A 16,689-nucleotide genomic window follows, 5' to 3' on the forward strand; every position below is an offset into this window, starting at 1 on the left:
ACGGAGGATGCCAATGACCTGATATCAACCCTAGACATTAAGGTAAGGATTTTATTCAACGTGCACAGTTATCTGTTGCTAATTTGTTGCTTGATGATATTACTTTGATCGAGGAGGACCGGAGATGTGGGTTGCAACTTACCGACATAGCGAGCCAAGACCACCAACTCCCCAATCAGTCAACTTCCAGAGACTCTCACTGTGGTCCGTTATAGTAGATTTAAGTGGATAAGACACTATCTAGAACCTGCAAACCTCGCCGCCCTTGCCTCGTGACTTGGAGAGTTGAGAAACAAGCCTGCAAGACAACTGACTAGTCAGTCCCATCCTACCTGCTTACCTTACCTTACGAAGAGCTTTAAGCGAGGCAGGCGACAACTGCAAGGCTGTCTACCTTAAGGCAGTTAGCACACACTCCTTCCTTTGTTTGAAAGCAGGCTGATTTTCAGATGCAAACCGCGCCTTACCTGGTCGATTATCTCCTGTTGCTTGCGTCGTGTGGCTGGTTTCTCGTGGATCCACCATCCAAACCTCATCAATTTCGACGTGACACCACCGAACTTCAAACATTTTTGTCTTCCGGCATTCAATTCTAGCTTCTCCTAATTTATTTTCTTCTTAGTTTGCCCAATATCAGCAGGCTGCGGTATTGCGAAATCGCAGACCGAACCTCGGCCCCCAATCACGACTATCGACAGCCCTCCGTACAACTCGAGTTGATTCAGCTTGGAGCGTTCAGTAGCGTTCGTATTCCAGTGCTCCAATGTTGGAGATTGAATCTGACGATACAGCATACAATGACGGACTCCTCCTCCGCAGTTCTCTGGACAGCAACACAACCAGCAACGCAACCGGCACTGCACCATCATTCTTCAGGCCAGCCAGACGTGTTGCATTCTGAGTCTCACCAGGCCTCCACTGAGAGCCCTCGAATTCAAGGTCTTCTAGGCCTTCAGAACGAACTTCTTTTCATGGTCGCATTTCATCTTTGCGGGCACTGCAAAAGACACAATGTCAATAAATTTGTCGGGGTGGAACAGCATGACAAGAAAGATATTCTAAACCTCAGCCGCGTCCACCGGAGACTGCGAGACGCCGCACAGCCTTATATCTGTCACTCCTACAGAATCTGCCGGAAGGTTTTGCTATTCCTCTATACCATGATCCGCCGCCCCGATTTGGCAAGATGTGGCCAGAGGGTGTTTTTTTTGCCCGCTAGCAGCCACCTTACGTTAAGTAAAGCCAGAGGCTCTGTCCCCGCGGTTAGGCAGGCCAGCAAGAGGCTGGGCCTGCAGTTCACAGAGGATCCAAGGTGGTGGGCTGTTTCGAGTCCAGCGCGCCAATGCTTTTTGGAAGAGATGGTCCTTTTGCTTACTCCCAACGTTAGAGATCTGATCGTACACAGACCGAAAACGTGGACCGAGAACTTTTTCGAGCATTTGAGGACTGTCTCTGAAAATCGAGGCTGGACTGGACTTCGGCGACTTGGTCGAGTGGTCTTACTCAACGAAACCCTGACCAGACTCACCCAAGCGCCCGCTGGTCATTCTAGGATGTCCAACATTGAAATCCTGCCATTGATTGCACCAAACCTGAGAACCCTCGTCGCCGACATTGCAGGGGCTGAGAACTGTCTCGTGCAACGGGAGAGGACAGCAGCCTTTCTCGCCAACCTGACGTCACTGTGACTACTGAGCAGGCAGGGTCGGACTACTCGAGTCGCTGAAGTCAAGCTGTTGCTCAGTTACTGTACTAGGCTGGAACAGTTTGTTTTCTTCGCGGCCCAAACATCCTGTTTTGGTGACGTTCTGGACGCGCTGAATGGACTTGCGCCGACTCTTAACAGTTTGCCTTTGCAGACTGCGTTGTTTACCTTTGAAAAGCATTGGAGCTGGATGCCCCTATTGGAGTCTCTGATTTCCCTTGAGGTGCTGGGTTTGAAGTCGGAACAATGTCGGAACATGGCACCGTGGCATTTCGAAGCACTTGTGAATGTCCTGCCAACAAGGGTCCGTATTTTGCGCACATCTGCATGCTGCTGGTTTGCATTAGGAACAGGCATCAATAATCTCAGGGAAAGAAAACGACGGGATGAGCTCTGTCACTTGCGCAGGTTGTACTTTGATTGTGGGTTGGGAGTGGACATGTCCTAGATCGACACTCTTGGGGCGGTAGGTGTGGAAATGGTTGTGTCGTTCCAGCACGGTCGGAATTAGCTACTAGACGAAAATCATCAGGCTAGTTTAAATGGAGGAAGCTGGTTTTAAAGCTTTGAGTGGACGGTGAGACGCCTTGCACAAGGTGAAGTGTCTACAGAAAGTTACAAGAGGATACCCGTACATACAAGTCCGTGTCCTTTTCAAGTTTCGCTTGATCATTCAACTGCGTTCAGCGTCTTGTATCGTCAGTCTTGCCTGATATTTGTAACCAGCTGATAGATCAGGTGACTGTGTCCTTGGATGTCGACTGCTTTGCCTCTGTACGAATGTGGTATCTTTGGAACAGCAAGCAACATAAGCGACCAGAATCAATGTAGCATGCCGGTTACAATAGCTATTGGGAGCACATTTCGTTGAAGGCGAACTATCACGGAAACAGGGAGTGGGGCCGAGTCCGGCTCGGCCCCTCTTAAGATCGCGCGGATCCTACCGACCGTGGGACAGAAATCACAGGTAAGGTAGGTAGGTGCCTACCAACTGCCGGCTAGCTGCCTGGCAGCCTGGGTCGAGAATGGGGGCTGCAGCCTACATCCTACATGACAATATACCTATTTATGTCCCTCGAGTTTGCTGCTGGTGCAGCAAGTGGCAGAATGATTTCGCTATGCCCCAAGACCCAACGCTCGAGAAGTCTCCAGTTGCAGACCCTCTTTTCCCTCACAAAGTCAATGCCATGGACCCTGGATTTGCCGCACAGACCGGCTTTAGGCTGTTTATGGTAATCAATGCATGTTTGATTGTGAGCGATGACTATGGAAAGATAGAGTAAAACAAAGCCAGGTTTCTGTGCATTTCACTCTTTCTCCGTCTCGTTGCCTTGCTCATCGCGCAAAAAATTCTGGCAGGATGCGCTTTCTTTCAATTGCCTGGTGTGGCCTCAATTCACATTTGCCAGGGGTTCTGTGGTTGATGGCAGGTGGCAGCAGTCGTAGGTATCTTTACCCCTGAACTTGGCCCAATAGACAATAAGGGAATCACGCTCAGACCATGTAGCGGTGAGAGTGTCACCACTATCTGATTGGATGATATAGCCCCCCGCAATCGTTTTGGTGCTAGAGACCTACCTCCACCCAACACCACTAAGGCTACAGAGACCTACCTACCTACCAGTGGCAGTCTGGCAGACAGACACTAAACCCAGTGAAGAAAGGGGGGGCCTGTCCTCTGCCTCGAAGCCTATTGTGCCACTGGTTGGCCTTGTTGGTTGTGCCCCGCCTTGTCCACAACAAAGTGACCCTCCAAACCGCTGAAAACCATCACCAACACCGCCCTTCCCCCCTAGCTCTTCCGAACCTCAACTCTGCGCTGCGCGCGTGAAAATATTCCCCTTCTCCATTCCACTTTGCGTCGCAGCATCCCCCAAGACTCGTTGAGCCACAGTACACAATGAAGGGCGAGGTAAGTTGGACGCAATGCCCTTTTTCCCTTTTTGTGTTTTGCTTTCCGTCTTCCAAAACCCCCATCGTTGCAGCTCTCTAGTGGCATCGTAGGCTGGCTATGGCTTCCCATTTGCCGCTGTCGCTACTGCTACTGCTACCAAGGCGAACCCCTGAAATCTGCTTAGCTGTCCCATCACACCTTGATCTCGGTGTGCGGCTCTAGTACTGACGGCAATGTCTCCAGATTCTTCACCTTCATCTCGGTCAGGCCGGTACCCAGCTGGGTAACTCTGCTTGGGAGCTGTACGTCCATGCCCGTCCCATCCCTTCCTGATACCGATACGACAGGGAAAACTCCGTGAAGCTGACCACCCAATCCATTGCGCAGTTACCTCCTCGAGCACGGCCTCGGCTCCGATGGTCGTCCCGACCCCAATGCCAAGGATGTCGTTGATGGCGGTTCTTACGAGACGTTCTTTACCGAGACTAGCAATGGCAAATACGTTCCTCGTTCCCTCTTCGTGGACCTCGACCCCTCTCCCATCGACGAGATCCGAACTGGCGGCTACCGCCAGCTTTTCCACCCCGAGCTGTTGATCAGCGGCAAGGAGGATGCCGCCAACAACTACGCCCGTGGCCACTACACCATTGGCAAGGAGATGGTTGACAATGTCATTGACCGCGTCCGCCGCGTCGCTGGTTCGTCTCCCCTTGCCCGCCGCTTTCAGAAGCCTGACTGACCAACGACTCTACAGACAACTGCCACTCTCTCCAGGGATTCCTGATCTTCCACTCCTTCGGTGGTGGTACCGGCTCCGGCTTTGGTGCCCTCCTGCTCGAGCGCCTCTCCACCGAGTACGGCAAGAAGTCGAAGCTCGAGTTCGCTGTCTACCCCGCCCCGCGCGTCTCGACCGCCGTTGTTGAGCCCTACAACGCTGTCCTGTCCACCCACAGCACCATCGAGAACTCGGACTGCACCTTCCTCGTCGACAACGAGGCTGTCTACGACATCTGCCGTCGCAACCTTGACATCCCCCGTCCTGGCTACGAACACCTGAACCGCCTGATCGCCCAGGTCGTCAGCTCCATCACCTCGTCCCTCCGCTTCGACGGTGCCCTCAACGTCGATCTGAACGAGTTCCAGACCAACTTGGTTCCCTACCCCCGTATCCACTACCCCCTCATCAGCTACGCTCCTGTCATCTCGGCCAACAAGAGCTCTCACGAGAGCTTCAAGGTTCAGGAGCTTACCTTCCAGTGTATGTAACGCCTTCACCCGCTTACAGGCCCTAAGAGACTAACAAATATCAGGCTTCGAGCCCAACAACCAGATGGTCGTCTGCGATCCCCGCAACGGCAAGTACATGGCCGTCGCCCTTCTCTACCGTGGAGATGTTGTCCCCCGCGACTGCAACGCTGCCATCGCTGCCCTCAAGGCCAAGTCTTCCTTCAACCTCGTCGAGTGGTGCCCCACTGGTTTCAAGCTCGGCATCAACTACCAGAAGCCCATGGCTGTCCCTGCCGCCGCCGGCGATGGTGGTCTTGCCTCCGTCGACCGCTCTGTCTCCATGCTGTCCAACACCACTGCCATCGCCGAGGCCTGGTCGAGACTGGACCACAAGTTCGATCTTATGTACAGCAAGCGCGCCTTCGTTCACTGGTATGTTGGTGAGGGTATGGAGGAGGGTGAGTTCAGCGAGGCCCGTGAGGATCTTGCTGCGCTCGAGAAGGATTACGAGGAGGTTGCTGCCGACTCCTTCGAGGCCGATGAGGACGACGCCGAGTACTAAGCAGATACCGGAGACGGCCACGTTTCTGTTTTTTCCCCCGTTTCGCAGTAGACTGGTTGCTGCGACGAACAACAACCAACTCGGTAGCAGCTTTGGGCGACACGAACTGTATGCAAAACCTTGGTTTTTTGGCGGCCGTTGGAGGGCTGGACCGGTAAATTTCTCAGATGTCGTTCTCGCTGAATGGACATGGATTCGCGGAAAGGCACCGGGTTACGCCATAACCCATTGAAAGGATATTTCGGAGTCAAGCTCGAGTTGATAATAGATGAGACCCAAGTCACTTTCTTTTTCACACAAGTACATACTTGGTAACCCCCTGACCGGTCTGACGAGAGCCTCTTGGGATTCAAAGTAGTCAATTGTAAATGGATTCGTTATCCAAAACGCTTGAGAATGATGTGACGATAAGGTTACAACGATTACATGCTATTCAGATGGGACATTGCTGAGGCGCACCCCATTGGCAAACGTGGACAAGCACTTGTTCTGGAAAAACGATTATTATTCTTTGACGCCTTTCCCCCGACGCTTGTCGTTGCCCACTTTTGGTATCCCATAACCTTCTTACATGTGAGACATCTATCTCCTTCTTTCTATATCCACTTCAGTTTTTTTTCTTCTTCCACTCCGCCGCTCTCTTGGCGCCACGGCCGACAGGCTTCGACTTCTTGACGCCACCCCCCTTGGGCTTGCTCCGCTTGTTGAACTTGAGGTCCTTCGGCCTGCCGTCCTTGGCGCTGGCGCGACGGCCCTCGAAGATGAAGTCCTCGGGCGCCTTCATGTCGTCCTTAGGGACGGCGCCGGAGCCGTTACCGGGGGCGCGGGGCTTCCCTCTGTCGCCTCTCTCGCCGAGGCGCTCGCGGTTGGCGCCGGAGCGGCCCAGCAGGCGCGCCGCGCGGCCGGCCTTGGACTGCTGCTCGGGGGTGATCTTGGCGCGGTACTTTGTGTTACCGGGCGCGCCGGGACCGCCCGATTGGGCGGCTCTGGCCTTGTTCGTGCGTTCCATGGCCAGGGCCGTCTTGTGAGGGGCCTTGGCGCGGGTTACGCGCATGATGCGGGGGAGCATGGGAGGGTATTTCTTGCCATCCAGGAGAAGGGCGGCTTCGACGTGGTTTCCATCCTGTCCTTTGTCAGTCTGTTTTTCCTTCTTTGATTTTTCTTGTGTGGAAATCATTGAGGGGAGTGCAGGTTCTTACGTAGAACTGAACGTAGGCGAATCCTTTGCCCACTCTCGTCTTGGGGTCGCGCACAACGCGTACGTTCTCGACCTTGCCGGCGTGCTTGCCAAACGTCCTCCAGAGGCCCTCCTCGATGTCGGCGGGGACCTTGGTACGCTTCTTCTGGACTGTCTCGCCCTCCTCATTGGTGGTAAGGATGGTCTCGTCGTCGATGAAGCCGAGGTTTCCGACGAAAATGCAGCGGCGGTGGTCCGTGGGCGCCGGGTGAGCGACGCTGTCGACACGCAGGTGGCGGTCGAGGACGATGGTGCCGTTGAGCTCAGCGCAGACCTTGCGCGCGGCAGCAGGTGTGGAGAAAACGACGTAGGCGTTGGCCGACTTTGTCGTCTCGTTCATGAGGGACTTTGTGATATAAGCCGCGCGCTTGGGGAGAGCGCCGCCGGAGAACGCGATGGAGCGGAAGCGGATCGACTCAATCTTCTGCGGCGGTGTGGCGTCCTTGTCGAGGACGCTGACGAGGTGGGCCTCGAGGGTACGCTTGGCCGACTTGCTGTCGATGGCATCGGAGGCGACGTTGGAGAGGAACACGGTACGGCTCGCCTTCTCCATCTCGCTATCCTTCACCTTGGTCTTGGCGTCAGCGGCAAGCGACTCGTGGACGAGGGGCGCTTCAGCGTCGGACTCCTCGGCCTCGGACGATGTTTCAGAGGTCGCCTCTTCGCCATCTTCTTTGCTCTCGGTATCCTTCTTGCTGCGTTTTCCGGCCGGTTTCTCCGTTACTTCTGCCTCCGCGAGCTTGCTCAGGTACTTGCCCTCGATATCGTCCTCTACGCGCTTGCGCTTCCGTTCCTTTTTCGCCTTTGGGGCTGGCTCTGAGACTTCCTCCTCTAAGTCCTCAGCGTCCGACTCGTCCTCGGCAATATCGTCGAGATCAACATCCTCGTCACTACCAAGCTCGGACAACTCCTCATCGTCTCCCTCGTCGGCGTCCGGGAGTTCCTCGTCGGAATCGGCGGATTGGGGCTCGGCCCTTGCCTTTGGTGTGGATAGTTCGGGGTGACTTGTCTTCTCGGGAGCTTTAACGGGACCGGCCTGGTCTTGGTTAGAGAGTTTTTGATCCTATTCGCGGATTTGTAAAGGACTTACACTGGATGCGAAAAGGGCATCGAGGGTGGGGTCAATGGCCTTGCCCGAGGCGGCGAGTTTTGTGCTTCTGAGGAAAGTTTAGTGACTTATTTGGAGATTTCCTTTGTGCATGACGAATTGTGAGCATACCTCTTTGCCATTGTTGCGATAATGTCTTGCAACTCTGGTTGTTAAGGCCCAATGTTCTGCAATGGGTCTTCTGTAGATGCACCAATTCCCAATGCGCTCCCGCATCGAGGGAAAAAATATCAAGCTCTATCGGCTGGGCTTCTATGGGTGTACCGATAAGAAAACCGGAGATACCGATAAGAGGCGGAACAACCGTCAATTGGTGAAAAACGTCAGCAGGCCGCTATTTGCCGAGAACAAGTGCCCCGTGCCCGCTGTTGTGCCCGCGTTCACCGCTTTCGCTGTCAGGGCGCAGGCTTTCTGCCGACCGATCCTGGTTCCGCACCGGGCTGGGGGGGGTAGTAGACGGGAAAGGCACAGAGAGGGAGCAGAGCAGGTGAGCGCATCTCTCTCCATAGAGCGGCAGGTCACTAACGCCTTTCTCTTCCTCCTCCGAAAACCCACCACAACACCACCACCTGCGCCCGCCCACGTCTGCTTTTCGGGACCGGACAAGCACACGCGTTGATGCTGCTCTCGAATAGGTTTCATCCACCACCTCAACTTAGGAGACATTCGCTTTTCTCTCCACAGCAACCTGCCCGCTTCCTCTTCTTGTTCAGTCTGCCACTGTCGCTGCTGCTCGTCCCTCCGCGCCCTGTCTGCGTTCCGACGAAAACTCGTCTGCCCGAATTGCACCTCTGCACGACAGAACCTACCTTCAAACCACCCGATTTGGACTCGCACAGCACGCTGTTTCCCTCTCTTTTCAATGGCAGCTACGGCTTCAGCGCCGCCTGCTCTCTCTCCAGGGCAGGCGACGCTCGATCATGACGACAGTAACATCTCCAGCCCTCTGAGCGACGTCGAGGACAAGGATGGCGAGGGCGAATCGTTGGACGGCATGCAGCTGGATCACACTGGGGAAGATCCTGACGAGGCGCTCGACTCCGACAGCAACCTGTCCGAGGCGAACGATACCGAGGCAGAGACAGAGCGCCTCTACGACACCCCGCAGGCCCAACGCCACAAGGACGTGGTCGTCAACCAGTTCAATGACGGCCAGGTCTTCGACCGCACACCAAGCAAGCTCCAAAAGACTTTCTCCATTGACGCCATCGACGATGGTGACGACGAGAGTCTTTCCGACCGTGACGACGTGTCGATGACTTCCAGCCACTTGGATGAGGCCTCCCCCAGCAAGCCAAAGAAGTCCACCGAGCTCCCATCTACCGAAGATGATTTCGAGAACGCTGATTCGAAGAAGAGAAAGCGATCACCGGTCGCGGAATCTTCTGAGCCTGGCCAGCCCGCCAGGAAGCGCACCGGGTCGGTCGTGCCACAGGAGCAGGACCGGGACAAGAATGACGTGGACATGCACGAGGACGATGTCCCCTCCACAATTTCCCATACCGGCGATCACTCCGCGACCGAGGACAATGCCCCCGAACTCCCGCCCACTAAGCGTGGTCTATCGCGCGACGGTCACAGCCCGGTCAAGGACTCGCAAATAACGAAAAAGATAACTCGTAACGGCAGCAGGCGAAAGAGTCACGCCCTAGAGGCCCATGAGCATGAGGGTGACGATGGCGACGGTCGGGACGACAGTCGCGGTGACGAAGACTCGGGACCTCATGCTGACGACCACATTGAACACGAGGGCGACGATGACGCAGAAGCGTCAAAGAACGACGAAGAGTGTAAGGAACCCGTCAATCAACGCTTTTTTTTTCTTAGCTGATGTCTTGCAACAGTTGAGAGGAAACGTGCGGCGGTCGAGGAATGGACTGATCTAGAAGAGAAGTTTGTAGTCTTTCGTGAGCGGTGAGTCTTCTACACACGACGAGTTGCACCGGCCTCGTGCTGATGAATGTGCTCCAGGCTGTACAAGGATCGACTAGAGCGCCTCGAGCAAGAAGAACAGTCTCTGCAAGCCGAGCCACCGAGTCACCCTGAATACTTGAACATGAAGCAATGTTTGGACGAAAGGCTAGACAAGAAGCTCCGAAACATTGAGAAAGAATACGAGCTGTCAGTCGAGGCCCTGGAGCGACTGGCAGTAGCGCGTCGGGCCCAAATCTGGAATCAGTTCTACCAGGGAGCTCGAGAGTCACGCTCTAAAATGCTTGAACACCTTAACAAGGAATGGTACGAGACACAGAACGCCAGGCGCAGTGCACATAGCGTACCCGACTACGGTCTTCTGTTCCCCGCCAACCCCACGCAACGCACAAGAAACGCGGTCGCGTACAACTCGGAGGTTTCTTTCTTGGCCGGGCTCGCCAAGCACGAGGGATTTCCCGCAGTGCCGCCCATGCGAGGTGCGAATGGGTCAGAGATCGAAGACGATCTGGAGGCCATGAAGGTTGGTCGATAGCCAGGCCCAGCACTTGAACCATCACTGATCTTTCCCAGCGCACTTCAAAGTCGCGTCAGCGATCGATAATGCAGCCAATTGAGGACTACCAGGCGGTTGCCTTCGGGGGAAACCTTGGTCCTGCTGGTGAGCAGTTCATCAAAGATACCCCATGGGCCAACCCAAACCATATTGCACATAAGATCGTCACGGCGCCCGCAGCGCCTGGGGCCCATGTGAAAAGTCCAGCAACGCAAGGAGGCAAAGCAGTGGCAGGCCCATCCCACGCTCAGCCGATACCGGCCATCACAAACGGTCACGCAGCCGCGCACACATCGCCGCAAATGAACCGGTTTACTTCGGCGTCACCCGAGATGGTCCGAACAGCCAACGTTTTGGCTCAAAGCGCCCAGATGAAGCGTGCGGGGAGTCGCACATCGAAAGCTGCGAAAGACACGGCTCCCAAACAAGAGCCAGCGTCGGCGATGGCAAGTTAGGGCGGCATCACCTGAAGGCTGACGGCGTTTTCGAGGCTCACTGTACTGTTATGATACCCCACGACGACTAAGGCGACCCGCCCTTGTTTTTTCCGTTTTTCTGTTCTTCTTTTCCTCCCCTTTCTTATCTACTACCTAGATACGTTGGCGCATCGACGTGATATCACGACGGTCATTATTTGTCTGGGTCCCCATAGAGTTAAGAAGGGCCCCTCATCACAAGATGGGATGTCTGGAGTGGAAAAAGGGAGTTACTTTTGCATTGGGATGGACAGGTCAACTCCTGTAATGAGACATGTACAGAATTGCTGATGGAGAATTTGGTGATTTTACATTGTTGCAAACGGCGCAGGAAGCGAGTTGAACCTCGCTTATATACATATATATTCTACAACGCAACTGCATGCTCGCATGTCGAGCTGTTCCAGCACTTGTGTTATTGAGAGTTTCCAGTGGTTGGCTGTACGCATCACTTCTCTCGCCAGCTCTCCCGCCTCCCTCACTGTCTAGCTGGACTTGGCCTGTTGCCTCGGGGTATCGGGGACCTTGACATCTTCAAATTCGTCCTGGCCGACCGCCTTGATCGTGTACCAGTCTGCGGACATGCTAGTTAGCCCGACGGCCTCTTGGATGTTCGCAAACGGGGGGAGGGGGCCATGCGGGGCGGCTTGTCACATACACACTGCGCCAACAAAGCACCAAAGTCCGGCACCGACAGCGAGATTCTTTGCGAGATAGGGTTTGCGGGCTCGGAGGAGGGCGGGACCCTGGCGGAGGTTGCGATCGTAGTACGAAGACTTCTGGGGGCTGTAGTTTTGTTTGTCAGACCACACTCATGTGGCGCGAATGGGGGAGGGAACAGTGGCGGCGTACATGGCCATTGCGACTGGATGCCGGGAAGTCACAGGGAAGGAGTGTTGTGCAGAATTATAGGCTGTGAAGAACTCGGGGTTTGAGAGGATTCGATTCGGGGCCCTTGGGGGCGATTGATGGTGTTGCGCCACGAGAAGTTGGATATTAGATGTTCTATCGCAAAGGGCCGGGAAATTCACAGGCCGAACCATTCCCTCAATGCTGATTAGGTATCGATAGCTCGGAGGAAGTTCGGTTGAATTGATTGTGACGTAGACTAGTTCGATAAGCTCCAACATCGGGCTTACAGGGTAGGTAGTGCATGTGGGTAGGTAAGGAGGTAGGATCTCATTTAGTTACCTAAGGTACCTAGGTGTCTCTAGTACTGCAACATGCTCCACAACCCTGAGCCTTACGTGCTGGTACCTCGATTGGATGACTTGTTCTATCCTTAAGATGTGACCTTGATGATTTGCATCTTGAACATTCTTTCTTTCTACTTTTCCATACAAGCTCTCTCGTTTCTCTTCCATTATCTGATTAGGCAGGTAGGTATGGGGTCTAGACACCTGCCTATGTAACTTAGTAGGTCCTCTTTCCCACAAATAGAGCACCATTCAGGTACCGGCAGCGGAGGCTCTAGGGCAGCCGCTGCGCTAACCTAAAACAGCCAAACGGTGGTCAACACGCCCCGTCATGGTTTTTGACCCGCGTCGCTGTCGCTTATCACGCTCAACGTCGGCCCAGGTTGCTTGCTTGCCTCTCCAGAACCTGCACGGCAGGAAACTCGTCAAACTTTGGGAGTTGGGAAAACGAAGCAATCGCATCAGCAGATAGCCGACATTAATCAACCCGAAGTCGCCTCATCACCCGCCCCGACGAATTACACGACACCACACGATTGCGACTTGATTGCTTTTTCCATCTCTTTCTTCCGCGCGTTGGAGGGTGGTGATTGACCTGGAAAAGCTTGAGCTCTCCAGATTCCGATAAATCGCGGCAGCTCCTGCCCTCGTGTCTTCGGTTTCCTCTTCGCCTTGGCAACGCCGGACCTCGACCACCACACGCAACCGAATTTTGACATCTTGTCTTCATTTGTCACCTCGCGGACCCATCCAGACTCGTAGCATCCTTGTGCATCAAGCTTGCCCACGATCATGGCAGCTCCATCCTCACAGGCGTCCGTGAGCGACCAGATTCGCCAGCTCAACGACGCAAGGAAGCTCGTCTTGGGCGACGTCAAGTATTACCCAACCGTTGTCAAGAGCATTCTGCCCATCGTCGGACCCACGGCGCGCGTTGAACTCCGAAGATGGGGCGCCGACTTCCTGGCCGAGGCCTTTTCGACGCCCGCGCTACCGGGCAGCGAAAAAGAGACAATGCAGCTCTTCGTGCTGGACACGCTGCAGAGCATGGTTGAGACCCCGAATGAGGATCCCCACGTACTGCGGAGTGCCATTCAGACGGCCGCCAGCATCTATCCCTTTGCGCTGCGATGGATGTACGTGCACATCTCTTGCTTCTGGTCGATAACTCTAGTTCCATAGGTCGGGGAGGCTGACTGGTTCGATAGCATCAACAACTCGTACGATAACCTCACGTGGGAACGGGTGGTCGCAATCAAGACACGCATTCTTCAGATATGGAGCGAGGCCGAGTCGACGGTGAGGATATGCTGCATCAAGTTTGCGCAACGAGTTGTCCTCGCACAATCGGTGGCCAACCCAAGCGAACCAAGAGTAGGCTGGATCTGACATACTTAGCCGGTTGTGTGTTACTGACGTTTTGCGTAGCGAGGTGATTCCCTTGACATTTCACTCGACAAGATCCCGCCAAACCATCAGACGCTAGATGTTATGACCCTCGACGCCGAAGGAGTTGGATTGCTGGACAGGATGTTGAGCGTGTTGCAGGAGAACAGCAGGTAAGGACTGCGATGCGAGACGACGTTTGACCACGGCTAATCACAGCACATTGGTGACAGTGATGTTCTTCTCGTTGATGCCACCTTGAACTGCCTGTCCATCTTGATCCGCAGTCGGCCGGGGACGGCCAACAGAATACTGACTGCCGTGCTCAACTTCAATCCCATGAAGCTCGCGAACTCGCCCATGACTCCCAGAACCCGTGTGATTGTCAAGTCCATGGAGAAGACGACTCGTATGCTCTTGATACATCTGTCAAAACGGTACAGCCCAGCGCGCCTTCCGTGTTTGCCGCCTTCCCTGCTAATCTTGCAACGCAGCGACCCCCACGGCCCAATGGCGCCTCGGATTCAGCAGCATGTGGAGAGAATGATGCGCATGAGGCACGAAATCTTCGACGAGTCCGGCCGCAAACGGGCTTTCGAAGCTCAACAGCACGCCGAGATGGACGCCAAGCGCCAGCGGGTCGCACCCCAAGTGGCGACGACGCCGCAGATCCAAGTCACGCCACTACCGCCAGGCCCTCACAGCTTAGGCGACGTCTTCACTCTCACAGGCAGTGAAGGACTGAAGGCTTTCGACGTGGGCACACTCCCGACGGCAATGGCCGCGAAAATTAGCATCACCACGCTCATCCGCACGGATGCGCAACTTCTCACAATGGCAATCGAGGTGAGACCCAATGTGGCGTGCGCAAAGGCTTCTTCTGACGTTGCGTAGGGTATTCAGGGACGACTCGCCGCTCTGGCAGCACAACCCGCACCGCAAATCAACCCCGAGACTGCTCCTCTGGGCGTCGAAGAGGATGACGATTACGAACCGGATTTCGCCGCCGCCGAAGATAATGAGCAAATTCTGAACAAGCTCGACAGCGATCCTGTGGCCCGACCAGATGACCACGACCTTGGGCTGAGGACGTTCAAGCTGCCGCCTCCACCTGCGCTCACGCCAGAATTGGCGCTAAGCGCGGGTCAAGGCTCAGTCATGTCCCTGTTCCAGTTTGTCAAGACGCTGGAAGACCCTGGCAAAAGGTCCAAGTCTGGCATCAACCGACTGGCGGCCAGTACCAACGACCGAGAATCCTGGATTGCCATCATTACCCGACTGGCCAGCCGTTCGTCGGCAGGTTTAGAGGAGGTCGGCAACAAGGACGAGACCAGTGTCTCAGTGTCGGGATTGTCTCTCGGCAACAGCATCAGAGACTCGCTGTACACGTACGTACTTGAGGATTTCCGGCGACGTATCGACGTCGCCATCACTTGGTTGCACGAAGAGTGGTACAACGACCAGCTGCAAAAGAAGCAAGAGGGAAACCATCCTCTGCACTACGAGAAATGGGCGCTCAAGTTGATTGACGGTTTCTCGCAATACCTCAATGCCCAGGACAAGGTCCTCACCCGGTTCCTGGGCGAGGTCCCTGAGCTCAGCCCCGCCATCCTGTCTCGCGTCAAGCTCATGTGTCGCGATCCTTTGGTGGTGCCTCTGGCTCTGACGAGTCTATTGTACCTGGTCATGATGCGACCACCGGCCAAGGAGCTTGCCTTGGACACGGTCCAGGATATCTGGACAGAGTGTGAGCTTCAAGTTGCCTGATTGGTGCATGGGATTGTTACTGACGTGTTGATACAGACGAGGATGCGCGACCACTGGCGGCGAAATACTTGGTCAAGTTCCGGCCGTCCTGGCTAGCATCAGCCAAAGCAGTAGCAGAGGGTGGGGGTACTGCAGCAACAAACAACGCAACAGCAATCACAACATAATAAAGGCTGCAGACGCAGCCGCAACCTAGGTCACTTGTATGTGGCCACCAAACGATGCAATATAGACAGTCACGTTGCATGTGTCTTGTGTTGCGTAGTTGTTGAGGGGGGGGGTCTTTTCTTTATTTAATGAGGCTAAGGCATCAGAGCATATGCAGAAAGGGGACATGATGCTGCGGCAGCTCCCTTTCAAAGTGGTGAGGCTGTTGGAATAGGTTTGATGGTCACGAAGTCCGACAAGTATACCCAAACGAACTGGAGATGATGCAAGCAAGAAAATGGACTGATGGCGTCTCGGTAGACAATGAGACGGGTCCGACTGGGAGGGGAGAGGAAAGCGGACAGTAGCCAACGGCATGGCATAGGCCCTTGGCGTTCAGACCAAGGAAGGTGGAACTGGCCGGATAAACTGTCATGTATACATAGCTAGCTTACTTGCATCCCAAGTGGAAAGGGGGCATAGGAAGCCAGAGTCAGCACAATGAAATCTTGGGGAAGCGGCAGCATATTTGATGCACGCACGCAAGACACCCCTCATTTTGCTATGATCTGAGTTGTGCACTGCTCTTTGTCAACTGAGGTGGGTTTGGCTGGATCCGGAATCCCAGCAGAGAAAGCATCAGCCTCAGCGACTGCGGCTCCGTTTCTTTGGCGTCTATCATCTATGGAGTCGTGGCGGCACGGGAATTTTAACCGGAAGCTTGGCATGGCGTGTTACAGACCTGGTCTGGGTGAGTTTGCATGCAGATCTCATAGATATGCACTGAAAGTATTGTGTAGAGAGAAAGGGATTAAGGGTTTCTCCATGTCAAGATCACAGGCCCCCTTTCAAGGTGAGCATTATGTTTTCCCTTGGCTGTTTAGTTGGATAGGATAGGTAGACAGTAGTCTCAAACAAGAGATTGGAAACGGGGCTACCAGTATGATTGGATTCAGGAGGCACAAGCTGTTCCTTTCTCAATCTCTCTTCGTCTTTTGTTTTTCTATTTTTTCACTACCCCCCTTTGGATCCTCAGTATTGCCAGGATCTTGGGTGTGTCGTGATTGATTGTCTAGCCGGGTTGTCACTGACGCTGGGTTGGCCCCGCTGAGGTAAGACAAGAGGAACCCGGGAGTGCGACAGAGATGGGTTTCTGGATTGGATCTGCGCTGGGGGGGCTGCTGCGGGTATCAGTAGAGAGTGATAGGGTTTGGATAATGGGATGGTTTAGATGGGATGGAATGGGGGCCGGGCCATGGGTGATGGATGTCGCGTGGATGAACTTGGGCATATTTATTATTGCGATTGGAAGACGTTGAGCGAAGAGGAAATAGGAGACGTACCCGACTCCCAAAAGGTGTCTTTACCAAATGGTAGGTACCTATATAGGTGCAGTATTCCTACCTAGGCTACCGACCGAGGTCTCAGGAGAAAAGGACCTGTTCGGTTCAAACATTGAGGAGATTCGACATTATGCGCATCTCCATCTGCATCAC

At 54.5% G+C, this 16,689-nt stretch overlaps 5 protein-coding genes across 5 annotated transcripts; 3 read left to right on the forward strand and 2 right to left on the reverse strand.

The window, feature by feature from the left end:
- The first annotated feature begins 3,454 nt into the window (after positions 1-3,454).
- On the forward strand, positions 3,455-5,775 carry CDEST_09876 (Putative tubulin). The gene is made up of 5 exons (XM_062926034.1): positions 3,455-3,617; positions 3,843-3,901; positions 3,987-4,297; positions 4,354-4,857; positions 4,910-5,775. The coding sequence occupies exons 1-5, from the start codon at positions 3,606-3,608 to the stop codon at positions 5,386-5,388; spliced, it is 1,365 nt and encodes a 454-aa protein (XP_062782085.1). The 5' UTR covers positions 3,455-3,605; the 3' UTR covers positions 5,389-5,775.
- A 24-nt stretch (positions 5,776-5,799) lies between these two features.
- On the reverse strand, positions 5,800-7,931 carry CDEST_09877 (Putative RNA recognition motif domain, nucleotide-binding alpha-beta plait domain superfamily). Its single transcript, XM_062926035.1, has 4 exons — positions 7,845-7,931; positions 7,716-7,782; positions 6,588-7,661; positions 5,800-6,511 (listed from the first exon to the last, which is right to left on the reverse strand). The coding sequence occupies exons 1-4, from the start codon at positions 7,853-7,855 to the stop codon at positions 5,996-5,998; spliced, it is 1,668 nt and encodes a 555-aa protein (XP_062782086.1). The 5' UTR covers positions 7,856-7,931; the 3' UTR covers positions 5,800-5,995.
- A 323-nt stretch (positions 7,932-8,254) lies between these two features.
- Positions 8,255-11,088, forward strand: CDEST_09878 (uncharacterized protein). The gene is made up of 4 exons (XM_062926036.1): positions 8,255-9,523; positions 9,578-9,647; positions 9,705-10,188; positions 10,239-11,088. Exons 1-4 carry the CDS (start codon positions 8,596-8,598, stop codon positions 10,674-10,676), a joined length of 1,920 nt encoding a protein of 639 aa, XP_062782087.1. The 5' UTR covers positions 8,255-8,595; the 3' UTR covers positions 10,677-11,088.
- A 1-nt stretch (position 11,089) lies between these two features.
- CDEST_09879 (Putative cytochrome c oxidase assembly factor 3, mitochondrial, coiled-coil) lies at positions 11,090-11,740 on the reverse strand (the record flags this gene model as incomplete). Its single annotated transcript, XM_062926037.1, has 3 exons — positions 11,090-11,271; positions 11,356-11,483; positions 11,550-11,740. The coding sequence occupies 3 exons, from the start codon at positions 11,738-11,740 to the stop codon at positions 11,183-11,185; spliced, it is 408 nt and encodes a 135-aa protein (XP_062782088.1). The 3' UTR covers positions 11,090-11,182.
- A 237-nt stretch (positions 11,741-11,977) lies between these two features.
- CDEST_09880 (Putative armadillo-like helical, symplekin/Pta1) lies at positions 11,978-15,759 on the forward strand. The gene is made up of 8 exons (XM_062926038.1): positions 11,978-12,113; positions 12,199-13,029; positions 13,102-13,267; positions 13,322-13,452; positions 13,513-13,716; positions 13,774-14,125; positions 14,174-15,026; positions 15,083-15,759. The coding sequence occupies exons 2-8, from the start codon at positions 12,686-12,688 to the stop codon at positions 15,211-15,213; spliced, it is 2,181 nt and encodes a 726-aa protein (XP_062782089.1). The 5' UTR covers positions 11,978-12,113; positions 12,199-12,685; the 3' UTR covers positions 15,214-15,759.
- The last annotated feature ends 930 nt before the right edge of the window (positions 15,760-16,689 follow it).

The sequence above is a fragment of the Colletotrichum destructivum genome, chromosome 6 (genome assembly GCF_034447905.1).
Source record: "Colletotrichum destructivum chromosome 6, complete sequence".
NCBI lineage: Eukaryota > Fungi > Ascomycota > Sordariomycetes > Glomerellales > Glomerellaceae > Colletotrichum > Colletotrichum destructivum.

Coding starts and splice junctions, on each gene's coding strand:
- CDEST_09876 (XM_062926034.1), top strand. Junction 3,902..3,986: donor GGTAACTCTGCTTGGGAGCT/GTACGTCCATGC, acceptor TCCATTGCGCAG/TTACCTCCTCGAGCACGGCC. Junction 4,858..4,909: donor TCAGGAGCTTACCTTCCAGT/GTATGTAACGCC, acceptor AACAAATATCAG/GCTTCGAGCCCAACAACCAG.
- CDEST_09877 (XM_062926035.1), bottom strand. Junction 7,662..7,715: donor ATGCCCTTTTCGCATCCAGT/GTAAGTCCTTTA, acceptor AACCAAGACCAG/GCCGGTCCCGTTAAAGCTCC. Junction 6,512..6,587: donor TCGCCTACGTTCAGTTCTAC/GTAAGAACCTGC, acceptor GACAAAGGACAG/GATGGAAACCACGTCGAAGC.
- CDEST_09878 (XM_062926036.1), top strand. CDS start 8,596: ATGGCAGCTACGGCTTCAGCGCCGCCTGCTCTCTCTCCAGGGCAGGCG. Junction 9,524..9,577: donor GTCAAAGAACGACGAAGAGT/GTAAGGAACCCG, acceptor GTCTTGCAACAG/TTGAGAGGAAACGTGCGGCG. Junction 10,189..10,238: donor ACGATCTGGAGGCCATGAAG/GTTGGTCGATAG, acceptor GATCTTTCCCAG/CGCACTTCAAAGTCGCGTCA.
- CDEST_09880 (XM_062926038.1), top strand. CDS start 12,686: ATGGCAGCTCCATCCTCACAGGCGTCCGTGAGCGACCAGATTCGCCAG. Junction 13,268..13,321: donor CCAACCCAAGCGAACCAAGA/GTAGGCTGGATC, acceptor CGTTTTGCGTAG/CGAGGTGATTCCCTTGACAT. Junction 13,717..13,773: donor TTGATACATCTGTCAAAACG/GTACAGCCCAGC, acceptor CTTGCAACGCAG/CGACCCCCACGGCCCAATGG.